This window comes from Vanellus vanellus (assembly GCF_965231255.1).
Source record: "Vanellus vanellus genome assembly, chromosome: 3".
NCBI classification, from domain to species: domain Eukaryota; kingdom Metazoa; phylum Chordata; class Aves; order Charadriiformes; family Charadriidae; genus Vanellus; species Vanellus vanellus.
Window position 1 is genome coordinate 107918936 of NC_138907.1, and position 25058 is coordinate 107943993.

Below are 25058 nucleotides of genomic sequence, written 5' to 3' on the forward strand. Positions count from 1 at the left end.
TATTTCCTCAGCCCTCCCTTGGAATTTTAGAATCACGTTTAAATATGTCATCATAGATTAAATCAGAAACTTTGTTGTGACTGCATGTATCTTTAAAAGAAAAAAAAAAAAGAGAAGGTTTTTTTTCTTTAACATGTATTGAGTTTTCTTTTTTCCTGTAGGGGAATTCTGCTGTAACTGGCAGCTGCCTATGAGTGACAAATGACACACACTGAAATCTTATACATGACAGACAAAAAAATTCAGTTCCAAATCAAATTTTATTCCTCTTTTACTACTGTGTATTACTACCTGAATTGGAGGTTCTTTTCTTATTCTTCTTTGTGGGAGCATAGAACTGAATTTCACTTTGTTTGGCACTTTGAAAATGTCCAAACTATACATGGTTCGAGTTTCTGGGTAGAACTTCTTAAACTATTTAGTAATCCAGATTGTTTCCTGAGTTCTACAGTTCCTCAAAAATAATATTATCATACTTCATTTTTTAATTTAAATTCCTCTTTCTGGATACTGTTTTTCTCTTGGCATAATTAACAGTAGTATCTTCGGGGCCAAAAACACATTTGAGCTTTTGAAAAACACTTTCCTTTCTATTTCTATCACAATGATAATGCAGGTAAAAATATCACTGCATTCATTTTTAAATATTGCAATAGAAGACTAAAGCAGTTCCTTAATTTATAGAACCTCAAATAGAATATTTCGCTTTCAGAGGAGAAGAAAAAAAATAAATATAATGAAGCAAGTAAACAAACAAACAAAAAACTGGTGTCAACATTTTTGTGGCAGTATTTTTTCTGCTTACTATACAAACAGCAATCCATACAATCCCCTTTCATTCTTCAGTAGAGAAATTCTTAGACAAAAAGAACCTTATTTATATTAATTACCTTTTGCCCAAATTATCCTCTTGCATAAAACATTAACAATGGCTTTTGTAATATATCCTTGATGAGTGGAGAATTCTTCAGCTCTGTGATTTCCTGTTTACAGTGCATGGCTTATCCATATATATTGAATCGGACTGAATTTCAGACCCACCTAAACCTATAAATTCCAATTGGTATCAAAGTAGAAGGAGGCTAACAATTGGTAAAAGGCCACAAAAGTGGATGATGATTTCAAGAATTAGATGAATTCAAGGTCATGAGTGATCAATTAAAGTATATATAAAACATGAGACGATAATTATATGCAGGTTGTTTTAACTAAATGATTGTCTCTTGCTTAATAAAAACTACGCCTGAGGGTATGGAGAAGAGGCCACTGACTCGATCAGAATAGCGACAGCTTTTTTACACAAAGTATGACATTTACAGCTGGATCTTCGTCTCACTGAAGCTCGCTGCAAACTCCCTTGGACATAAGTGTTAATAAGAATTTAGAGTAAACAGCTCACCTCTGACAGAAAGAGTAGCAATTGAATCAGTGGCTATTTTTATGTATTGTCTTTCAGTATATTAAAACAGAATTGCTAAGAAAATCTGAAGGAACCGAATGGAACAAATCTGTTATTGAATATGCAAATTTCATAAAGGTGGAAGAAAAAAAAGTAACAGGACTAAAGGCACGGTTCTGTATCTTGATTAAATTCAGAACTTCTGCTGTGATATGCACTCGCAATTGTGTCTAAGCCCTGCCTCTGCTATTTAAATCTCACCTAGGATCTAGAAAACCCATGCAGTTTTATATTCCCCATACAGGGTATCTGTCTAGTTGCAGCACGTTGGATACAGGTCTCGCACTTGAAATGGTAAAAGTCTGAGAACATCATCTCGTATAAAATACTCTGCTCCTTGGCCAAGGACTTTTAAAAGGGATTCGTCTGATTACTCCTCTTCGTCAATGAAACAGAGCCTTCCCACAGCTCGCTCTCTGCTCTCTCTCAAATTTTCAGCAAGTCCTTAAAGGTTTGCCTACATTGCCTTCATACTCCACCACTTTGTTGCATTAAACCACAAGCAATTTATTTTGGCTTAACAGAACACTCGTCATATGCAGAGCCATGAATCTATTAGCAGTCTAATTAGTGTCTTGGCAGCCTAATACAACAAAGACATATATTAATCCAGTTACAATGATACTAACACATGTATTCCAAATTATCCAATTATTGCTAATCCCCATTAATTTTACTCTTTCAGTTATATGCTGACTTTCTGCAATCTAACCCTTATCTCCTAGTGTTACTCTTACCCCATGACCTTCGGGATCCTAAAATTGACACTGCCAGCCTCACTCCAGAAGAGGAAGGGTTTGCACTGAGTCACCACTGACCCGAGTTCTCTGCTGGGAAGGGTCTGCTCTCGCTTTTCTCTCTGCTCTTGCGTCTGCTTAGGGTTATTCTTATCCAGGTCTGTTTGACCACCCTGACTCTCCGTATTCCCCTCAGGTTAGTTACACAACGACCACTTACTTTTTCATCGCCATACTTACTGAGACCACACAGCTGCAGAGTCAGTGTTAAGCTAAAGCAAAACCAAGTTGGGCAATAGCCTCCTAACTCCTACTCCATTTTGCTGTTACAGACCCACAATTGCCCAAGACAACTTCTGAAAAGCCCTGAAGTTAGTTGTTATTAGAAAGCCAGAGGTCAGCTGCTCGCATCAGAAGGGCGTTTAAAAAATACCGGTTGCTTTTGATTAGGTTCACTTAATGTCCCAATTTAATTCCTCTGTAATCACAGGAAATAAGCTTAATCAACACTTTATTTGTCCATTCTATGAATATGACTGAATAATGTAGAAATAAAATAAAATTTAAAACAACCTGGTAAAAGTAGCTAAATGTCTTTGGAAAAGTCATTTGGTATGAATATTTTTTCCTATATCTTAGAATACAAGTATGACTGTAAACCTTAGAGCTTAAAAGCTGAGAAAAATTTGATTTAAAAATAATAATGAATATTTTGTGATGCCAGAGCACATAGCAAATTTTTGCACTGTTGTAGAAAGATGAGCAGAAAAGGGATATTACCACTGCAGTGCACATTTTCTTTTATTTCCTATTCTATTTTGTATGGGGACTATTAAATATAGACTCTCCCAGCATTTTTCAGACAATAAAACCAGCAGTAAAATTCTTATTTTCTTCTAATTGTCCACTTCTACTTTTTTTTTAACAAAGCATGTGTCTCAGATGAATTTGCAGCCACTTTCTTTTGAAAATAAGCTGAGAGTTGATTAAAAAATGTATAGTATAGTGTAGTGTAGTGTAGCGTAGTATAGTACAGTATAGTATAGTAATGCAGCTACTTGAACAATTCAATCAATGCATTGGACCCTTGATTCTGCTCATGAATTATACCCAAATGAATCAAAAAATCCATAAAAATCATGTCCATCAGTGCTGAAATTATTCAACAGACATGGTTATGGAATTTTTGGCAGAAGTAGGCCATGAATTATGTACTCATAAGTTTCTATCATCGGATTTATTTATTGGTGACCCAAACCATATAACATTGCCTCTGTTCATTGATTATAACTTACCAGTGCTTCGACTTACAATCAAGTTTACTTTCTTTGTGAAACATATTTTCTTTCTTAATTAAATGAGTCCTGGCTAATTGCATACATTCATATAATTGGATAGATTTTGGTCAAATACTGTTGAAACATAATGAATCTATGCAAACAAACTATGTGATTTGACAAATAGCTCTCAGTTAGACTTACATTGGCTCCCAAATCTAATGAGCAGAAACCAGAGCGAAAGGGAAAGCTGAAAGGAGCATGACACGCTATTGCAGTGACACATGCACTTCCCAAGAAGGAGGGATTTCTATATCCTCGTTCCTATATCCTGTTCCCAGAACTGGTAATTATTTTGGTGCCAAGCAATTGTTGGCTAAAACTTAGTGGTGGCAGTGAGTTTCCAGAACTCAGCTCTTTCCCCTCTCACAAGCTGAGCACTTGTCTGTGCTTTCTTTGGCCACAACATACTGTATTCCCTCTCGCATACTGGCATTGCTTCCACAGAACATCTTGGCAGGCTGCTGTCTGTAGAGAACCAGCACACACGAAATACTACAGTTTGCAGAACATCAGCTCCTCCGTTTGGTAATACAAGGCAGATTTCTAGGACAGGCAAGTTAAAAAGAAAAAAAAGTGTCTAAGAACGAGTATTTTATCAGCAGCTTCAAGAAACAGTCCCAAATCCTGTTTGGTTCCACAGTGCCGTTTAGCCACTTGCTTGCCACTTGCTACTTGCTTCTTTTCCTCAGCTGGTGATGAGTGCTGCAAGTCTGCACTGATGTTTTCAGTGTTAACAAAATTCTCTGATTTTGAAGTTAGAATACATACTGATCAGTCCAATATCCCTCTATAAACACCTGCTGGGAATACATCTTTCAGATGTCCAGTTGTTCAGATACCCATTTTTGATCATCTTTCATAATAACCTGCTCAGGGAAGCAATGACAAATTGCTCGCTTGTATAGCCTGGGATGCTGAACTCCTGATTGATGCAGTCAATATTCATTCCTGCAATAGTAACAGCCAAAATAGTGCCAGTTTGCCCAAGTCAATCCTTGACTTTGGCAGTGAGGTGCCCTGGCAAGGTGTATCCGCACCTGAAAAGGGCTCAGGAGTGGGGAGGGATGTTTCGGCAAACCTCCTTATCATCTCTCCTAACTGCTCCTCAACCCGTCTGCCATAAAAGCATGAGATGCTTATTTCAGTCACCCTTTCTCAGTGAACAGTTGTTCAAGGAAAGTTTTTGTTTGTTTAAGTACAGCAGCCTCTTGCTTTCACTCGATGTTACGGGTAATCTTACTGCCTCTTTCCATTTTGCTACTGTCGTATGTACAGTTACAGTTTCTTAGCCTACGCAATGAACTGAGGACATTTCTGGGACAGCGAGTTACAGGGTATTTGATGCACGTTATAGACTCGTGAGAGCAAGGACATGTTTGTCTTTTGAAGCAAAATAACATACCTGTGAAATTTTAGTGATTGATCATTGTACATTTTAAGCAGCCTCTGGCACATTACTGTCCTCTGATGGGCTGTCAAGATGTTACTCCCAGTAATTTGCCCCTTACTCACAAGCTTAATACAAAACAAAAGTGGTGAGCGGAGACTAGACTGAGACAGGGGTCTAATGCTGATTGTCAGTGTACTCGTGTCTTCCTTACTCCTCCTAAATTGGGGATGGATAAGCATCCTCATGAAGACCGGCAGCAGATTCCTTAGGACAGGTGGCATTTTTACCTTGCCTTACATGTGATTTCCAAGTCAGAAACTCCTAACTTGTATTCCTTAGAAAAGTATGCTCTAGTTCCCCAGAGCTTTGATCTCTTCCCACAACACAAAATTAAATGAAGGAGCATTTATTTGAGTAGTAAAGTAAAGTATTAAGTATAATGAAGCTCACAAAGCAATTAAGTTTTAAAAAGGGCCTTTTTCCTCATGAATACAGCAAATATTAATGTATAAAAACTAAAACTGGAACATCTGTAAATTCTGGAGTTTATATTAAGACAAAACTTGACTTCAACAGCTGTGTAAATGTTTTTGTATAGACAGAGAAATGTTTGTAATGTCTCCATAAGACATACCTACATTTCCTGGAAGATCTAATTAAACTTTTTCATGCACTTCTCTTTACAAAGCCTTTAACCTTGACATCTATTTGGCTCAGTAAAACAAATTATTTATTGGTTTAGTGGTAATAGTCTTCTATTTCCATTCTCTAAGCTAAGTGTTATCTCTGTGTGTGTGTTTGTATGTACAGATGCAGGCATATGTGTGAAAACAGAAGGAAATAAAGACAGGTCTGTAATAAGGTATCTTCCAAATTTGGCAGTTTGCATCTGTTTTCACGAATGTTGATTTTATTCAATTTTATTTCACACAATTTGCAATTTTCCTATTGTCATATGAGTCACATCTTAATGAAACTTCTCAGGCATTATCTAACATAACACGCCAAAATCGTAAGTTTGACTTAAAATCACGGTATATTATTGAAAACATTCAGCATTCTCTTGACTTACTGTCTCTTTGTATGATTACTTTCTTTATATTTTGTAGATATTTATGAAATCTCAAGGGCTAGACATTTTCAAATAATTGCCTTATTCCAAATTATAGTATTCAATGTAATCCAGAAAAAAATAAACTGTCATCACTAAAATAGCTACTTGACAGCTAGCTTCCATATAATAATATTTCAGGAATGGCAAAAGCAAAACCTTTTGCAGAATCAGGGATGCAGTGAAACTGAAAAATTACAAACAGAAGAAAGGCAAAAATGCATATAAGCTTTTCACGAGTAACAAACTGAACGAGGCATCAACTCCTAAAAAGCTCATAGGTTTCTTAAGCTGTTAAACCTCATTGTCCCTTGAAATAAAGGAATTTATTAGATGAGACTATCATAAATTGGCTTAGCTCAAATTATGTACAAAATAATGAAATTATTTTTTCCTAATTCTTCCCCAAATCATATGTACACTTACTTTCAGTACAGCAATATCATAGGAGAATATAATTTTGTGAGGCATACTCATTAAATCTGAGAACTAAGCATTAATAGTTCCTTAGCTGTCTGATATTACCCAGTTTTCAGAGAATTCCAGAAACCATTTTTGTATGTGTCAATGTTAAGATAAGCTTCTCAGAAAGTTATACATGGTGTGCAAGGCTTATTATATCCAACTGACAAAGATTTTTAAGTTTAAAAAGTACAGCTTGCAGATACATAGAAACATTCTGAAAATTAAGGGGTTTCCATTCTACTTCTCTCTGCAAGTCATTTCCCATATATATTCCCTGTATATTATCATACTGCTATGCTATTTATTTTGTCTTTACATTAATTTGCATCTCCGCTTTTTAATCTCCACTTATGCACCATATTTATGAAAGGAGAGCGTGAAGAAGCAGCGTGAGAAGAAAAGCTGGATAACAAGTTTGTAATCACAGCAAAACTATTATCCATACTAGCAAACAACCATCAGGGCATCTGCTGTTATTTGCCAGTTCCTGGCAACTTCTAGCCCTTGGAGCCTGGGGCAATCCATCTCCAAACAGGTTGCAGCTCATCTACGTGGCTTTGCTTGGCTTGATTGTCTTTAACCTTAAGCAAAAAGACTCACACCTCTCACAGTGCCAGCACTCTCTGCATGCACATAAGTTTATATGGTCATGTTAGGCTGTAGCCCAGACTCATCTCTTCTAACATTTCACACTGCCAGCGTGTTGTCACACACTTTTCCACAGGCATGAAGTGTGATAAATGGCTTTTTTACACACAGGATGGATTGGGGCAGATTGGCTTCAGTGCGAGCTCCACCTCTTGAGGAGAATGGCACTGACTCCTTGCTGCACGGCAAACTCCAAGCCTCCGGGCACGGCAAAGGAAACAACTTGGGCACAGACAGAGAGCCCCGAGCATCCCTGGAGAACAACTGAAATCCCATAACCCCACAGAGCAAACTGCCCTCTTGTCCACCTCTCCTCATCTTCTGTGGGCCTCTGGTACCTGCAAAGATGAATCAGTAGGCAGGGATGGCAAGCACTATTTGTTTGTTGTAAGATGCAGTTTTATGGAAAAGTGAGGTATTTTTGGACGGGGAGACCCGGGGAGAGAAGAGTTCATACTTGGGTAAAATATAGCAGTGGCATGTGGCATTTTGTATGTATTTACCTCCAAGTAGAAGACAATGCACATTTCTTTCCTGCTTAACTCTTGCGATGCTTTTACAAAAGCTTTTGGGAAAAAAAATAAAAGTAAAATTAGGTAGCGAAAACCTTTAAAACTAACTTTAGGAAAAGTCTGACCCTCTCCACTCACCCTTTTTTCCTGTTATATATTTGCATGTGATAGCTTCTCATCCTTGCATGACAAGGCAGAGGCTTCAGAATAGAATAGAGGTGCCTTTTCAAATTACACTTAGATAAGAAAACAGAGGGGTACGTGCGTGAAACACTTATCTTCCTCAATACACTGATGGGAAAAGTTAAGAGCTTTTCCCTCTTTCCCCTCAGAGAAGAAAAATATGTCTACCAATAGAATAGTATGTCAAGGACGAGGTTGCACCTCTTCTCCTTAGGATCAGCCTCAGCATTGCCAACACAGACCTGCAAGAAGTTCCCCCCAAACTGGTGGCCCAGGCCACGGTCAGGAACTTGGATGGAGGCCAAAGATCAACCCAAGAGCAGAATCGGAAGGCAATGTTCATGGGTTGGGGCTTTTCCCCCCGAAAAGACCGATTGTCCTGTGCTATCCAATGTCAAAGGTACCAAGAATACGCGAGGGGTGTCAAACCGCTCATGGTCTTGATCCAGAGATCAACAAGTGAGGGCCGTGTGCTTTACCGTGGCAGAGGCTGTGGCCTGCCACCCCGACGCCCAGCACAGTCGCCCGGTACGGCCCGCAGGCAAGGCGGGGAGGGGGGAGGAAACACCCTCACTTCCTCCCCCCCAACCTCCCACATCGCCCACCTTCCCCCGGCAGAAGTTCCCCTGCCCGACAGCTTTCCCGGAGGAAGGGTGCGGGAAGCCGGAGCCCGAACCCGTCCTTGCCTCGGGCCGCAGCCCCGCGGGGAAGCGGCGCCGGGCGGGCCAAGGGGAGCCCTGCCGTGCCGTGCCGTGCCGTGCCGGGGAGGAGCCGCTCGTAGCAGCACCCAGAGCCCGGCTATCGGGATGCGGCCGCGGAGGGGAGGGGAGCGAGAGCGGCGGCGCCTTCCCCCCGGAGAAGAGCGAAGTTAAAATAGCCGACTCGACTCCCCCCGCCTTCCCCTCCCCTCCTGGCTCCGCGCCTCCGCCGAATTCCACCACCACCGGCCAACGTCCCACCCCCCGCCCGCCCGCCCTGCCGGTGCCGCCGCCCCGCCCGGGCCGCGGGGCAGAGCGCGGTTACGGTGCGGTGCGAAGCTGCCCCGCGGAGCCGGGACGCCGGCGCTGCCGGTAGGGGCGGGCGTTTGGGAATCGGTGCCTGAAGGCGCCCGCGTCCCGCCGAGCCGCCCGTCTGAGAGGGACTACGCCAGCTGCATGGGAGGAGATGAGCGTGGCGGGGAAAGAGCCTCCTCCAGCACCGCTCGAGCGCCCCGGCAGCCTCCTCGTCCCCACCTGGGCAAGTACCCGCTTTCCCCTCAGCCCGTCCCGGTACCAACTCCCGCGGAGAGGGTGGTAGGTGGGGAAGGGTCCCGCCGGCGGCGCTGCCCGGAGGGCGGGAGGGAGGCGCCTGTGTGAGGGCAGCGGGAAGCCCGGCGGCGAAGGCCGGGCCGCCGAGGCGGGCTGAGGCGGGGGGAAGCGGCGGGACGGTAGTTCCCGCCGCTTCCCCCCGCCTCAGCGGCCCGGCCTGCCAGCACCACACGGTACCGAAGGGCTCTCGGAGGGAGGAGGCGACAGCCGCCCGGGCTTAGCGCAGCTCCCTCAGGCGGGACGCCCGCCTTCCCGCGCTTCGCCCCCTCAGCCCCACACTGGCCGCGGAGCTGGAGGGGGGGTGGGGGTGAAGGTTGAGAAGCCGGGCGGGCACCGGTGCGGTCTGAGGGCGGTGAGGTGGGATTTGTCCCCCGTTCTGTCGGGGAGGGTGGTGGTGGGGTGCCTGTAGCTGCTGTCATCGCGATTTTCAACCCGTCGTGACAGGTTGCAGCGTGAGGGGCGAGTTTGCCGGCGGCAGCGTGGCATCGTTGGGTTTGTAACCCCAGCTGCAAGCCTGTGCCGGCCAGGAAAAAAAAAAAAAAAAAAAAAAAAAAAAAGCTACTTCCACGGATTTAGCACCTCACGCACTTTTAAGAGGAGCCCGTGAGGGAGTTGGAAAATAACTTGCTACTTCACGGCAGCGTATGTGGAAAATCATTTATGAATGATGCCCTCTGACGGCGGTTCTCCGCTGTCCCTGACTTACAAGAAATGTAGTAGGTATGCCCTGCGTAGCTTTTAAAATCATTACAGGCCCTGTGATTTGATGCGCTGCTCTTCTTGGCACGTAAAGTTATTTTGTTGAAGTGTAATTGCTGTGTTTTTCAGTCACCACCAGAAAAGTTAGTTGTTGCATCTTTTGTAAAATAGTTTACTGGTGCTAAAATAAACAGCCCTTTAGTTATGTTTTTTTTTTTGCACTGTCCTTCAAGCTATTTCTGTGTCCACAGCCTTGCAATTTTTAAAGGAAAACGGTGTTCTCTTCCTCATGTTTTATCTAGAGTAGTGGTCAGAAGGAGTCTCCTTTCAGCTGCATGAAGTATGACTTAAAGATGTGTTCCCCCCCTCAGTGAATTTATAACTGCTTTGAGCCTCTGTAATTGTAAGACTGAGAGTAAATATTTAGAAGATATAAGTGTGGGAGGAACGGGTAGAGGCTACCTGGAATCATAAGCCTGTACGACAACTGCATGGGAATCTGTGGAAACAAACTGTTGTCTTGTCCTATATGGCTTTTGAAATGTACGCACTGTATATTTGCATCCCTCTTTGGACTATGTGTGAAGAGATGCCAATGTTTAACCTTTGGGGTTTTAGAATTTCTGTGATTCAAAAGGAAGTAATCGAATTAAACCTACTTTAGAATCCTCTGTGTTTTAAAGCTGTTCCGCAGCTCTTAATTTTTAAGACCTGTTCCTGAATTGCAAAAATAATCTGTGCAGCAATTACCTAAAATGCTAACGGCTGAGTAGGTTGTATGGCAGTTCAGAATATTTCAGCATTAAAGGTGAGGGATAATCACTATCATTAGGTGAAATTTATGACTGGTATTCTTGTAGCTGCGTTAAATGTATACATTTAAGGCCAATAGGACATGCTGTTTCTGCTGATACTCATGGGACTTCTGCCTGGGGTGGAACTAGATGCTGAATGAATGGTGAACTGACCTTTTGGACAAGAGTGATAGGAACTAAACGCTTGTGGCTATATAGTTTACCTGGACTCTATATGGGAAATAGTGCCATGAATGTAAAGCTTTGGCAAGCTGTCTGTTTCCAATAAACATATAACAACTTAGCTTCATTTTCCAGAGTATTTTAAATAGATGTTTGTGATTGAAGGAATGCATGTATATATAGTCTTAAAAAAAAAAAAAAAAAAAAAAAAGCTGTATAGACTTTGGTTTCAACAGGGACATCTTATGGCAGATATTTATTTAGGTGAGTTCATAACTGCCAGGGTCCCCAGAGATGCCACGTACTAGACCTCTGCAGAGAATTATGCTCAAAACATCTTAAAAAAATAAGGATTTCTTTTATAATTAACAGTGGGATAAGTGCTTGACTTGCATTTTCTTGAGTTATTTAATAGTATTGGAATATAGGCTGTTTACCTTGCTAAAAGAAAAATGTGTATTTTAATATTGGTGTATTCACTGTGTCTGTGCACATTTTTCTCAGAAAGAAGATATAATAACGCTAGTTACCATTTAACTACTAAATATTGCATGCTGAGTCTAATTCATTATTTGGGATCGTGGTACCTAGGCAGTCTTAAAGGTACATGTAGTATTATTATTTTTTTTTCTCTTCAGAAGGATAACAATTAAATTCTACTCCTTGGAAAGTAATACAGCATACTTTAAAATTAAAGACAGCATGCTAGCTTTGAAATACAATACTAATGTCTTGTGTGCTTTTATTTTAAAACTAACAAGCTCTTTTAAGAATGTTTCTTGCAATAAGAATAAACTTCTTGAAGTGCAGTTGTTTATGTTCTGTTCTATGGAACTGAAGTTTCAGTCAGACCTTGTCTCTAATGTTTTGCCAGTTTCTTAGTGTAATTTCTGACAGTTTTTTCATTCGGGATCAGGCACATGTTCTTACTGAGCTAATTTCAGAAAGCAGCATATGCTTCCTCTATCCGTAGTGAACTTTTTGCTCTGACTTCTCATAAAATTCTTCCCCTCTTTGTCCCTCAGAAATACTCAAGAGGTCAAGTCCCTTAGAAATCGTTACTCACGATGTTAGAATGCCTGTGCCATGATTTTACGTGGATTTTATGTTCTCATTGATCTTGTGTGCATTAGATGCTGTGGTTTTCATTGTGTTACTAGAAGCATGAAAGGGAATGCGAGCCTTACAGTCACTCATACTGTTGATATGCCAGGATTTTAACTGAAGAAATAAAAGTGTACCCCTCATTGCTATGTATAAATAAACCTTGTCATTAATTCTTTTTTTTTTTTTTTTTTTTTTTTTTAGAGTAGGGACTATTCTCTTAAACTTCTGTTGTGTATGTTATATGTAGTAGACCCAGTTTTCTAATAGCTTTTTTTTGTAGCTGTGAATGGAAGTTATCAGTAGAATTTTTTTATTCAGCAGAAACCCAAAGGAAAAAGATGATGTGGAACATTTGTGGATAGTGCTCTTTTCTGGAGTTACCCAAATTGTGTACTCAAGATGAGGAGGAAACGCAGCACATGCTGATTTTTCTGTTCCTTTACTCCTCTTTTTTTCAACTATATCAATGTAATTTAGATACTTGGATAGAGATGCTAATATAAATATTTACTTTTTTTTTTTTTTTGGAAAGCAAGTCCTGGTGCATTGATGTTTTTTCAAAATTTGACACCCACCAATATAGAAGCTTCCCGAAAGTGAACACTAGGTGTCATGTTACCACAAACATCGGTGTCTTGCCTTTTCCCTGTCTATTCAGGGTCAACATTTAATCTTGCCATTTTCCTAAAATAGGTGACTACCATTAATATTCCACACCAGTATTTTGTTAGGGTTAGACTGCATTCAGTCACACTGTATGTGACTGTAAGAAGTTTCAACTTTCGGATGTTTTTTATTAAAAGTTCTACCAGCACTAAGGTGGCATGGGTTTCAAGATTATTTCCAAGATCTGTCTATGCCACAATACAAATCAATAGGTTATACTTATTAACTGAAGCTTTTCCTCCCACACACTCATTTTCTATTAAAATTCCTTGCTGGGCAAAAGTTGATTTCAGAAACTTTTGTTGTGAAGAAAACAGAATTTGTTTCCTGATTTGGGGATGGAAAACACAAGAAAAAAGATGTCAGAGCTTCATGATTGGGAGGGGGTGTCCATGTATTCAGTTATGTGTAGCCTAATAATTACCTTCCATTGCAAATTTTGTTGACTTCCCAGTAATTGGGGAAGATGATTTTTCCCCCTAAAAATCTGTTAAATTAATAGTTTCGAGATCCTATTGAAGAAATGTACCAAGCACTTCCTAAATATCAGAGTATGCAAATGTTACACGTTTCTTCACTTGGCTTCCCTGCTGTCACAAACTAAATTTGAATCCTGCTTCTACCTGTATATATCTCCATGAAAACAGTTATCAAACTGATAAAAACATATTTAAGCTTATGGCTTTAACATCTTAATGGAAATAAGACTTGTGCCCACCTACTGTTCTGAAAAACAGTGTCTGATCTCAGAAAAAGAACAGCATTGGTATTCTTTTTACACCTCAGATCTGTGTTTCATATTGTAAGCAATTTTTTTTCTGATGTTTTAAACATTCCATGAGATGAATATAAATAGAATCACTTTCACTTGGGAATGCAGAAACTGCAGAGAATAGAAATGGTAGCGGAGCTCAACAGAAGGAACAGGGCATGACTGTGTTCCTACAACACTGACACCTAATATTGCTTGTCAGTGGCACCACGATAATAGAGGCAGCAAACACAAATCAGACTCATTCAAGTTGAAGGGGACCTTGGGAGGTCCATGAGGCTAACCTTCTGAAGGCAGTGACTGTGTTGAATTCAGACTGAGTTGCTCAGGGCTTTTCCCATTGCATCTTTAAAACCTCCAAGGATGGAGACTGCACAGCCTCTCTGGGCAACCTACTCTTTGCTGGGTTGTTTCCACAGGGAAGTGGGGGGCTGCTATTAGTTTCCCCCAAAAGCCACTTCTTCTTTAGGTTCAGGCAAGCCCAGCTTATTCAGCCTCTCCTCACAGGGGAAGTGCTTCAGCCCCCTGACCATTTTGGTGGGCATCCATTGGACTTGCTCCCGTTTGTCCATGTGTTTCTTGTATTGCAGGGCCCAAAACTAGATGCAGTCTAATGACTGCCAAATAAAGAGAAATGGTTATGTGGATCATGTCTCTGTCATTGCTGATGCTGTTCGCCTTCATGGCTGGCTGCGTGCACTGGCGACTGTACAGCCTTCTGTCCACCAGCACAAAAGGGTACCTGGTCCTTTTAAGCATTACTCTTCCTTCTCCCCCCCTCCCCGCCCCGTGATGTCTCAGAGAGAAATCCTAAGCAATGACAGTTTTCAAAAAGCAGATGTCTAGTAAAAGTGCCTCTTCTTTTCCTCCATTAGTTAAGAATGAATACATAACTCAAGGGAATTTAGCAGATTATTGTACTTGCTTATTTGCATGCTGTTTCATGTACCTCATTCCCTGTTCCCCTGCCCCCCCCCCCCCCCAAAAAAAAAAATAGCAGAGAAAGGCTGATGCTGACTTTCATCTGAAGTTAAGATTCATTTACTTTAAAAACTGCATGTTAAAGTGAAGTACTTGGAACAACTTAGTGGATTTGCTCATCCTTCATATTACAGACGAAGCTGACAGCTAAAGGCAACGGAGGCCCAAGATTGCGCTTCACTCCAAACACCCTTTGTCAGTAACACTCATTTAATACAGATATGATCTAAATCTTTTTTGTTCTGCTTTCTTTGAAAAAGGCAGGTTGATTCTTCCATTTTGAACTCCTGTACCTGCTTGTCTGAACTTTCTGTCTGAAGAACAGTGTGATTCCAGTGTGACGTGTCATGCTGGAACCCTTCTGCCACTCTTTATTTACGTATATCAGCAGGCAGATTTCTGTAATGAGATTTACAAACTCTCTAAAGGATATAACCTTGAAGAGCTGGAACCCTTTAGCAAAATCTAATCAATATTATCTCATTTATCATCTCCTTGTGAAGTTCAGATTGTAGTAGGGACAAAATGCTTTTGTAATATTTAGAGAAGTTCTGGGCAAGGAAATTGATGAAAAACCTCAGTTGTTTTGTACCGTATTTAAAGAGGCATAGTACATGCCTCTTTACTGTATGATATCATAAATTTCTGTATGTATCATTTACTGTATGATATCGTAAAACCGTTAGCCTTATAATGCTTCCCTCCACCATACCAAACTTGCAGGACTGTTTGTGCTTGTTGTTTTGGGGGTTTTACCTTTGCACAGTTTATATGAGACTTCTAAATCACCAGATGAATAAAATCTAAGGAGAAACTTTTCCCCTGAACAGGTAAGTTTTATGTGATGCGATGTGCTGTGCAAACTGCATCTGGAGTAGCTTTTTTCATAGGCAGTTATCATCCACACTGTAGACACACTTCCTGGAGTCTGAGCGGCTGAGTCTCATCGCATTTCCTTGGTCTAAAGCAGTACTGACATCTGCACTTTATTTACAGAGATGCATAGCAGAGAGGGGTTAATTGCTTTGTTGAGGACCACAGAAACAGTCTTATCCAGATATGGAATCGAAGCCTTTTGGTGTCAAATCTTTATCGTCAGCTCTTGATGATTTTTCCTTGCCACAAAATGGAAGTTTGGTGGTTGCACCTTTTGATGGGGATACCCTTTTTATGCCCAGTTCTACAGGAGGCCTAACAACAAATGGAAAAGGGGTCTCAGAGTCACTCAGCCTGTGTTTTGTGGTGGGCTATTTTCACATAGCTAGGGGAAATACAGTGTGTTGGCTGCACTGTGCATGCTGGTGGCCAAAGCTTCCTCAGTGCTAATATTCTGGTTCTTACTACTAAAAGTTGTTAACATCTATCTGTACACTGGATGAACTGTAAGTAGTATATTGAATTTCAGAGTACAGTGTGATGTGGGTGAGCATTATTGTTCCTACTTTACCAGTGGAGAAGCTGAAGAAAAGAGGGGTTAAGATTGGGTTTTTTTGTTCGTTTGTTTTTTTAATTTGGATTGAGTAAATTGTTTTTCAGTACTTTACATTTCCTGAATGTGTGATGAAACTTGCCCAAAGATTAGATGGAGAAAGTTTTTCAGTTTTAAAATTTTCTTCCATATCTCAATTTTTTTTTTTTTTTTCTCCTCTACATGAGTAAATCATGCACTATTCTGTCCCATCCAGTAACGGATGCGGACTTCTTTGGAGAGTACTCATTCATTTAGCTTAGGAGCACAGGCATACTTAACTTCTGCTGCATGTGTAACTAAGTAATAGTATATTTAGCATCACCGAGAATATGGATATATTATATAGCTTACATAATAACTAATATGTAACAGAAAAATACAGAAGAACGAGCATACACATTGAACAGTGCTAAATAATGCGGGAGATAGTAATGAATGTTTATTTTATTTCCTCTGTAGAAACTGTCTTTTTCCTCTAAGTAAATGTAAACCTGTTAAGTTTATTGGAGGAAAACGTTAGAAGAATTGATCTCATGTTGGATATCATGAGGACGCATCCATATTTGAAAACTGTTTGTCACAAGCACACAAGCATGCTTCCTCTCCAGCAAAGCTTGTTCAATCAACAGGCAAGGAGATAGATTTTTCATTTGTTTCACTGGCTGCAGCTAAGACGTAGATACTGCAAGGAAGTTCATAGGCACATGTCTTTCCATACAAATCCCATCTAAAAGTATTAAGTCATGTTTTTAGAAAGGCTTAAGGAATTACTCATCGGTGGTGTTGTGTTAACAAAATGCAATCTTCTTCTGTACTAATAAAATATTCTCCTATCTTCAGGCAGGCATTACAATCAATTTTATATGATGTGTCTTTTCCTCTTTTTTTTTTTTTTTTTTTTTTTCACATATCCTTCTGTCTTATGCAGCATTTTTGTAAATGTAAGATTTAGATGTTCTTCTGCCACCCTTCACGAGCCCTGACAGAATGGCAATATAAGGGTATACAGTAATCTGTGCTGTGTGCTCATTTTCAGAATACAGTTGAAGCATAAGTAGGCATATGTTGCCAGTTCAGTCTGACAGTCTTGTTTTGTGATGTAGCTATTGCTTTTTATAAAATCCTTTCCTTTTCTAGTTTTCAATTGTCGGTGTAGTTATCACTTGTATCAACACACTGTTTTATGCAACTATTTATTGTGCTTTTCATTTAAAAGATGAATTAATTACTAAGGCATCTGGTGCGTCATATGGTGCATATGCTGGATGTGCTAAACAGAAGTCTTTTTTAAATAATAAGAGAAAAATGACGTTACATAAAAGGATTAGACTTTTTAATATTCTTTGAAGAGTAACCGTACTGTACTAAAATTTCCAAGCCTGTTATTCAGGATTTTGTGATCATTAAAGGAATCTTTGATTCTACTGGAACAAGTGTGCATACCTGTATGTATCTGTACTTGTAATATGTGAAAAAAAGGGGGGGAGGGGAAGACACTATTTTCTGACAATAACTTTATTATACATGGGCTGATTATATGATACTTCTTCCAAGTGATAATCACAGAATGGGTTATGGTTATATTTACAATTCATAAGGCAAAAAGTTTTTATTTGTACTGCCTATAGAAATTATATATCCTCCAAGGTTATCACATGAAGACCTTCAAAGTGAAGACCACCTCAGTCTTCAGCTAACGTATTGGTCATAGATACACTTCAACCCACTGTATCTAACTCCACACAAACCTCCAGTTTCCTTAGTATACTTAACACAAACTTCATACTCATTTTACATTAGAAAATTACTGAAATCTACCATAGCCAAAATTACCAACTGATACCAGTTGAAGTTTGAATTACTAATTTGCTACATAGTGTCACCTCTAAGGGAAGGATGGCAGAAATTTGATATGGGCCACTTTATTCACTGTTTATAGTTATACATCTTTATTCCCAATCAAGTGAAATTTGATATGTATCACCCTTATTTTTACTTATAAAGTTTCAGAAAATGAGGCTTAAATCTATCCAGTGTACCTTCCATTTACAAAAATTAATTACTTCATTTAAATTAGACTTCTAGAAGTTTAAGAGCTGTGTTTTTTTTCTTTGTTAAATGGGACATTAACAAAAGCATGGCAGTCACTACTCAGTTTAAGCAATACAGGTTGGAGATGCGTTGGTCTCAAAGGACTTTCAAAAGCAGTCCTTTCAGGAAACATACTGATTCCAACAAGAAAGCAGTCTGCTTTAAGCATACCCAGTTTAGGAATATGTGGGTACTCCTGAAGATAGGATGTCCAGGAAGCCAGTCTCCAGGCTAATTGTCAAAATGCTACCACAGCAACCTACTAGTGAGAATTAATGAAATCAAATTGTTTAGATCTGGTTTGCACACACAACCTCAAAGAGCTTTCTGTTTTTTATGACAGTCAGACAATATAAACTGCAGCTTGGAAGAAAGCTTCCTTCTACCGACTTTTACTACCTGCAATTGAACCTTTAGAGTAAGAAAACAAAAATCAGATTTGTAATTCTTACCAAGGGCAATCCTGTAGCAGTTGGAACCATCTGTGACTAATACCCTCAAGAATAATTCTTTCGCATGTCAGGAAAGAGGAAAGAATAGGTAATCTTTTACAGATGTGCTGTTGTGCTTATGTACCCCTCTATTTCTGTACTTCACTCGTTTCTGCTTTTTCTTTATAATCCTTGCTTTACCCCTTAAAAAAAGATTTTCAGGGTTTCTCATTAGCTGAACATGTGCTCTTTGTAGATGCTCCATTTCATAGTTTATTACACTAGTTTACAAAAAGTAAAAAAAAGATGAAGAGAGGAGAACTTTTTTTCTTCAAGAACAGAAACATTATAGGGTAGTTATTAAAGGGAACCGATGTGAAAGGAGTGAGTAGGCAGGCAGGTGTTACTGAGACCTCAGGGAGCACTGGGTTGCTTTTTCTGGGTGACTTGTATCTGTGTGTAGTAGGGAAAGTCCATACTTTAGTCTCTGCTGTCTCTGTTTCTTCTTTTCAGCTTTCAACAGTTTGACAGACTCATGAATGTCAGTAAGGTTAACTTAATGTCTATTGGCTGTAGTTTTCATAACTAAATATAATCAAATGTAGTAAACCTGCTTGAGTTTACTCTGTAATTCTCATAATTCTAGTGTCATTTTAATCTGACCAGGGTCAATCTAATTCTGTTCCACAAAAACATCTTCCTTCATCAGTTTATAGCATAAAATGAAAACTTCATCTTTTAAAATTTATAAAATTTCCCCTTTATTGGTCCAACATGTGATTCATTGCCAAGTGTGAAGTGTGCTTCATGTATATTTTTTAAGCAGTTAGTGTAAGGGCTGTCTGCTCTGTGAGAACTATAAAAATATTTTTATATTTTGAAAATTAGCTCCAGACTATGCTGCCTGACAAAAGTTACGACTTAGCCCAGCATACCTAGCAGAAGTAAGATAAATAAAACTAAACCAAACCCACCAGCCTATTTCCATGGTTTACGGCATTGAGGTGTGAGGTGAACATGGCACAGTTCTATGTATTCCTTTTGGATGGAATTTATACGTGGTAAAATTAGATTGTTTCGTAGCGCATCGTTATTTTTAAAGTATTTCTGTGAAACTAACAGAGGCCAGCCAAGAGAGTATTATCATTATAAATTGAAAAACTCTTGTCCTAGGGAGAAGGGATCTTTTGTGTGTAAATTATCAGAACATTCTCCAAAATGAAAGATTAGGGAACATTATTTAGGGATAAGAATAGTGTTTCTCTGTAGCTGTCATCCAGAGGGACCTGGACAGGTTTGAGAAGTGGGCCTGTGTGAACCTCATGAGGTTCAACAAGGCCAAATGCAAGGTCCTGCACCTGGGTTGGGGCAACCCCGGGTATTGATATAGGCTGTGGGATGAAGAGATTGAGAGCAGCCCTGCCAAGAAAGACTTGGGGGTTTTGGTTGATGAAAAGCTCAACATGAGCAGGCAATGTGCACTTTCAGCCCAGAATGCCAACTGTATCCTTGGCTGGATCAAAAGAAGCGTGGCCAGCAGGTAAAGGGACGCAATTCTGCCCCTCTACTCTGCTCTCATGAGAACCCACCTGGAGTACTGCGTCCAGCTCTGGAGTCTCCAACATAAGAAGGACATGGGCCTGTTGGAGCAGGTCCAGAGGAAGGCCATGAAGATGATCAGAGGGCTGGAGCACCTCTCCTATGAGGACAGGCTGAGAGAGCTGGGGTTGTTCAACCTGGAGAAGAGAGGCTCCAGGGACACGTTATAGCTACCTTCCAGTACTTAGAGGGGGCTTATAAGGAAGATGGGTACAGACCTTTTAGTAGGGCCTATTGTGACAGGACAAGGGGTAATGCTTTTAAACTGGAAGAGGGGAGATTTAGGCAAGATACAAGGAATAATTTTTATTTTTTTACAATGAGGGTTGTGAAACACTGGCACAGGCTACCCAGAGATGTAGTAGGTGCCCCATCCCTGGAAAAATGGAAGGCCAGGTTGGACAGGTCTCTGAGCAACCTGATCTAGTTGAAGATGTCCCTGCTTATTGCAGGGGGGTTGGACTAGGTGACCTTTAAAGGTCTCTTCCAACCCAAACTATTCTATGATTCTAACTGACTTGTCTGACTATAATCTCTGCTTTTATTTGTGGTGTTGATGTTTCATAAAGAGGGCTTCTGCTCACCAAGAGCTAATTCTCTATCTTATATTTAATTGGATGTGACTTAAAAGGCAATCCAAGCAGTAGTCTATGTTCTCTCTCTCTCTATATATATAATGGAAAATTGTTGTCTTGACATTGCACAGAATAAAAAACTAGATACGCTAATTGTAAATTGCAATCTAAATAGTCTCTCATCAGCTTGCTTGATATTTACAGATCAGATATCTTGTGGAACTAATTTCATGTTCGTATGTGAAATTAAGGTGGTTTCACTAATAAGCTCTACAGATACTTTTTATGACTGTTTCATTTAACTGGAACATAACAACTTGTATTAGTTTTTTCAAGACTTAATAGTCTTCCAGTCTCTCCACTGGTGGTACAGGGTAACCAGTGATTTAGAGGTACATACCTCGAAGTCTGGTAATTTTGTTGGATGTGGTCAAGTAACTGCTGTAGAAGCAGAATAATACTCTATTCAGATTGTACCCTTCTGAAGATAGGTTTTGGTATCCTTTACCTTCAGTATGTGGGAATTACTGGCTACCAACTACACTAGGGCGGCCACGGCATATATCCAAGCACTAAAATGCATTTGGTCACACTGTATAACGGTTAGCGTTTTCCTCAGCATAATTTTATCCTAAGCTAATTAGTAGCCTCACAGACTATCCATACTGTGACTTGGGACTGTTCCTGTGGGCAGCACGATTGCGGTTCATGTCTTCAGGGAGGGCAAAAGCACTTAGATTCACTGCTGTGAGTTGTGCTAGCTGACCTCCAGGCCCTCAGCTGCTTTATTTGCTAGTATAGATACTACCACTTAGACTTGTCCTCTTCGCTGTAGCTTTGCTGTAGCTGTCCCGTTTGTCATTGATATTAACCTGCTCTGCTCAGAAGTGTTTGAGACTTGCTGACCCTTGATTCAGGGGAATTTACCACCAGTGAGCTGAGTAAAGGACTTGTTTTTTTCAAAACAAATATTTATATACTCTGGCTTGCAGAACAGAGCATAAAATGGTGATTGAAAATATTCCATTCCAAAGAGTCTTTATTTCATCCTAGGACACATGCATTAATATTTTATTTTGGACTGGGCACATGGTTTTCAGATGAATCTCGTTATCATCCGTATTCATTGCCATGTGTTGTAAAGTGGTTTGAAGTGCACGAAAGGTATATCCTATGTTGGTAAGATTGTTGGTAAAGTTATTAAAGAGAACTGGCCCCAATACTGAGCCCTGGGGAACACCACTTGTGACTGGCTGCCAACTGGATTTAACTCCATTCACCACAGCTCTTTGGGCCTGGCCGTCCAGCCAGTTTTTTACCCAGTGAGGTGTACACCCATCCAAGCCATGAGCAGCCAGTTTCTCCAGGGGGATGCTGTGGGAAATGTTGTCAAAGTCTTTACTGAAGTCCAGGTAAACAACGTCCACAGCTTTTCCCTCATCCACTAAGTGGGTCACCTTGTCATAGAAGGACATCAGGTTAGTCAAGCAGGCTCTGCCTTTCATAAACCCATGCTGACTGGGCCTGATCACCTGGTTGTCCTGTATGTCCCTTGTGATGGCACTCAAGATGATCTGCTTCATAACCTACCCTGGCACTGAGGTCAGACTGACAGGCCTGTAATTTCCCAGATCCTCCTTGTGGCCCTTCTTGTAAATGGATGTAACATTCGCTAACCTCCTCGGTTAGCCAGGACTGATAATGAATGATGGAAAGTGGCTTGGTGGGCACATCCGCCAGCTCCTTCAGTACCCTTGGGTGGATCCCATCCACCCACTGTTGACGGCTCCCTCTTCCTCATCCTTACTACTCCTTCCCAATTTTATTACATTTGAGAGTATGTGATTTGGAGTATTATTCTAAAATGTGCTATGAGAAGTAAGATGGAAAATATTCCCTCAATTTGCAAATTCCCTTAGTTGCACAAACTGAGGAATTCTGTAGAGGAAAGAACTTCTGCTGCATGTTTTGCTCTTCTTCATGGACTACAGAGTACTCATCATTACTTGGTTCTTTTTAGAAGTGAGGCAGAACAGATTGGTGAAGAAAATTCCAGGCAGTAGACATGGGTATTTTTTGAGACACACCAAACACCCTCTTTTTTGCTAGGGGAAGTTATTCTTCTTGTTAATTCATCAGGAGAAGTTAGGAAATAAACTAAAGATTGGGAGGATATTAGAGTTAAAAAAATATTTTGAAAAGAATATTTCAGGTGCTTTAATTCTGGTTTAAAGCACCCCTGAACAAGAGGAACCTAGCAATAACGTATGGCTTTTTCTGCCTACAAAAAGCAATATATAAATGAGGGTGTGGTTCCCAGTGCCCTAATGACTTAATTCCTGGTTATTCTCAGTTCCTGTTGCAAGTTGCCAGGTCTTGCTAGTATCTTGACTGTTAGTCTGCAAACAATTTTATTACAGTGGTAGTGAAGAGAAGTGAGTATTTGACACGAAGTTTTCTCATTATGGATCAACCAAATGGCAGGAGAAAGAACTTTTATGATTTAATCAGGTTTAAGGAGAATATATGTCTCTTCTTCGTGCATTGCCTGTGTCTGTTTATAAACATTCTTCGCTATTTTTTCAGGTTTGGTATTGTACTTTGGCTGGCATTTTGCTCTACTTTTCCTGCTTGCTTACTGTGGGACTGTGCTCCTGCTGGGTAAGGACACTGCCCCTGCCTGCTTCATGACTACCCTGAGCTCCCTGCTTACCTTCCCTGGTGGAGCAGCCCACTCTCGCTGCTCCCTGGCACTTGGAGATCCAAGTTGGTCAGGATCAGATTGAGTTGATTTATCTGCATTTCTTCACTCTTTTGGCTTCACTCTTTTTTTTTTTTTTTTTTTTTTTTCCCTGCAGTTGAAATCTGCTGTTACTTAATCTGGTCTTTGCAGTAGGACATTTGCTCTTTGCAGCAGCTTTCTGTGTATCTGAAGACTGTTAATATATCTTCTGTAGCGTAAGCAGCATCAATCCCAACTCTTTGAATCATGCATTTTCTTTCCTGTTGATTTTTTTCAGTTCACCCATATCTGTCTGTAAAAATTGTTTATGGGACTCCAACTGTGGTCTGGTCAATATGCTGGATCGAGCAGGATTACTGTAGATGTATCTCATGAAGTACTTATAATTACAGATACTAGAGCATGAAATAGATGATTGACTGTCCTGGTTCCGGCAAGGATGGGGTTAATTTCCCCAAGGAGCCGGCAGGGGAGGCAAGTATTCCATACCACGTGACCCGTGCCCAGCTATAAGAGGCGCTAGCCGGGGAGTGGGAGTCAGTCGCCACTCGGGGGTGGGCTGCGGTGGTGCAAGTCCGGTCGGCCTGCTGCGCAGTGGTACTGTAATCGTGTTCTTATATTCCTTTACTGGTGTTATTGTTTTTCTTTCTTCTCCCCTGTGTCTGTTCTGTTAAATTATAATATTTCAACCCACGAGTTTTGCCCTTTTCTGCTGATTTTTCCCACGGCTGTGGGAGTCCAGCGAGTGGCTGTGTGGTTCTTTGTTGCCGGCTGAGGCCAAACCATGACAGTCCTTTGTGGAGCACGAAGGGTTGCAATAACGACAGATCTGACCAGAGCTTGTTAAAATGGATTTCTTATATGCATCTCTCCTATTAGTTAAATAGTTGCCAGTTACAATGTTGCTTCATTTGTTTACATGGCTGTGTTATGTAAATTCTTATATGCTGTATGTACTCCCTGTGATGCTGTTTGTTATCTCGGGGAGAGGGATCAGGACTATCATTTTGTTGTCTTGTGCAATATCAGCTTATAATATGGTAACATCACTATTCAAGTGGCTTTGTTGGGGTCTCTATGCAGTATTGCTGTCCCTGTCCTGTCCATACCTTGGTTACCGTCTCTCAGAAGTTATCAACAATCATACCCAATCTATGGGAGAAAGAGGGGGAGATACTTTCCCCAGCTCTTTTGCCTCCTTTTTCTCCTTTGGGCCAGGTATGACACCTCTTGAGAATTTTGAATATCCTTGGGATGCTCAAACCAGCATGTTCCTATTGCTATGCCTCCTGAATGTTTTTCAAGTCTTGTTTAGGGTAAAACAACTGTTTAAGACTACCACTCAGAAATCTGTCCCAAGGCCAGATAGTCAGGGGTGGCATGGGATGTGGGAGAACATGGGCAGGTATCTAGAGAACTTCTCACCTCCAATGGTTTGGGACTTCACCCTTGAACAACTACAGGACCCTGATAAAGTAATAGAATATTTGAAAGGAAAATACTGTGGCTATTCCAAAGAGGCACAACTTACAGCACTGTGTTGGGCCCTGGCCAGTATCTACCAAACACTGCTCAGGGTGTTTGAGGGTATGCAGGACCCTCAGGGGAAAGAGGGGAAAACCAGACCAACAGACAATGAGGCTACTCCAACCCCAGTGGCAGGCACTGTGGCTACTCAAACCCTGGTGACAGGCAATGCAGCCACTCAAACCCAAGCGGAAGGCACTGCAGCTGAACCAGACAACCAACCTCTGCCAGTATCAGTTGCTCCTATACAGAAGAAGAAATACACCA

General features: G+C 40.7%; 1 protein-coding gene across 1 annotated transcript in view; it reads left to right on the forward strand.

Moving 5' to 3' along the window:
* Positions 1-9009: 9009 nt before the first annotated feature.
* The window catches only part of SNTG2 (syntrophin gamma 2), a gene marked incomplete at both ends in the record, with an annotated part of 319669 nt that continues 303620 nt past the window's right edge, over positions 9010-25058 (forward strand). The window contains one exon of the mRNA XM_082481246.1: positions 9010-9081. Within this exon, the coding sequence (XP_082337372.1) occupies positions 9010-9081 (72 nt within the window). The remainder of the gene's footprint in view (positions 9082-25058) is intronic.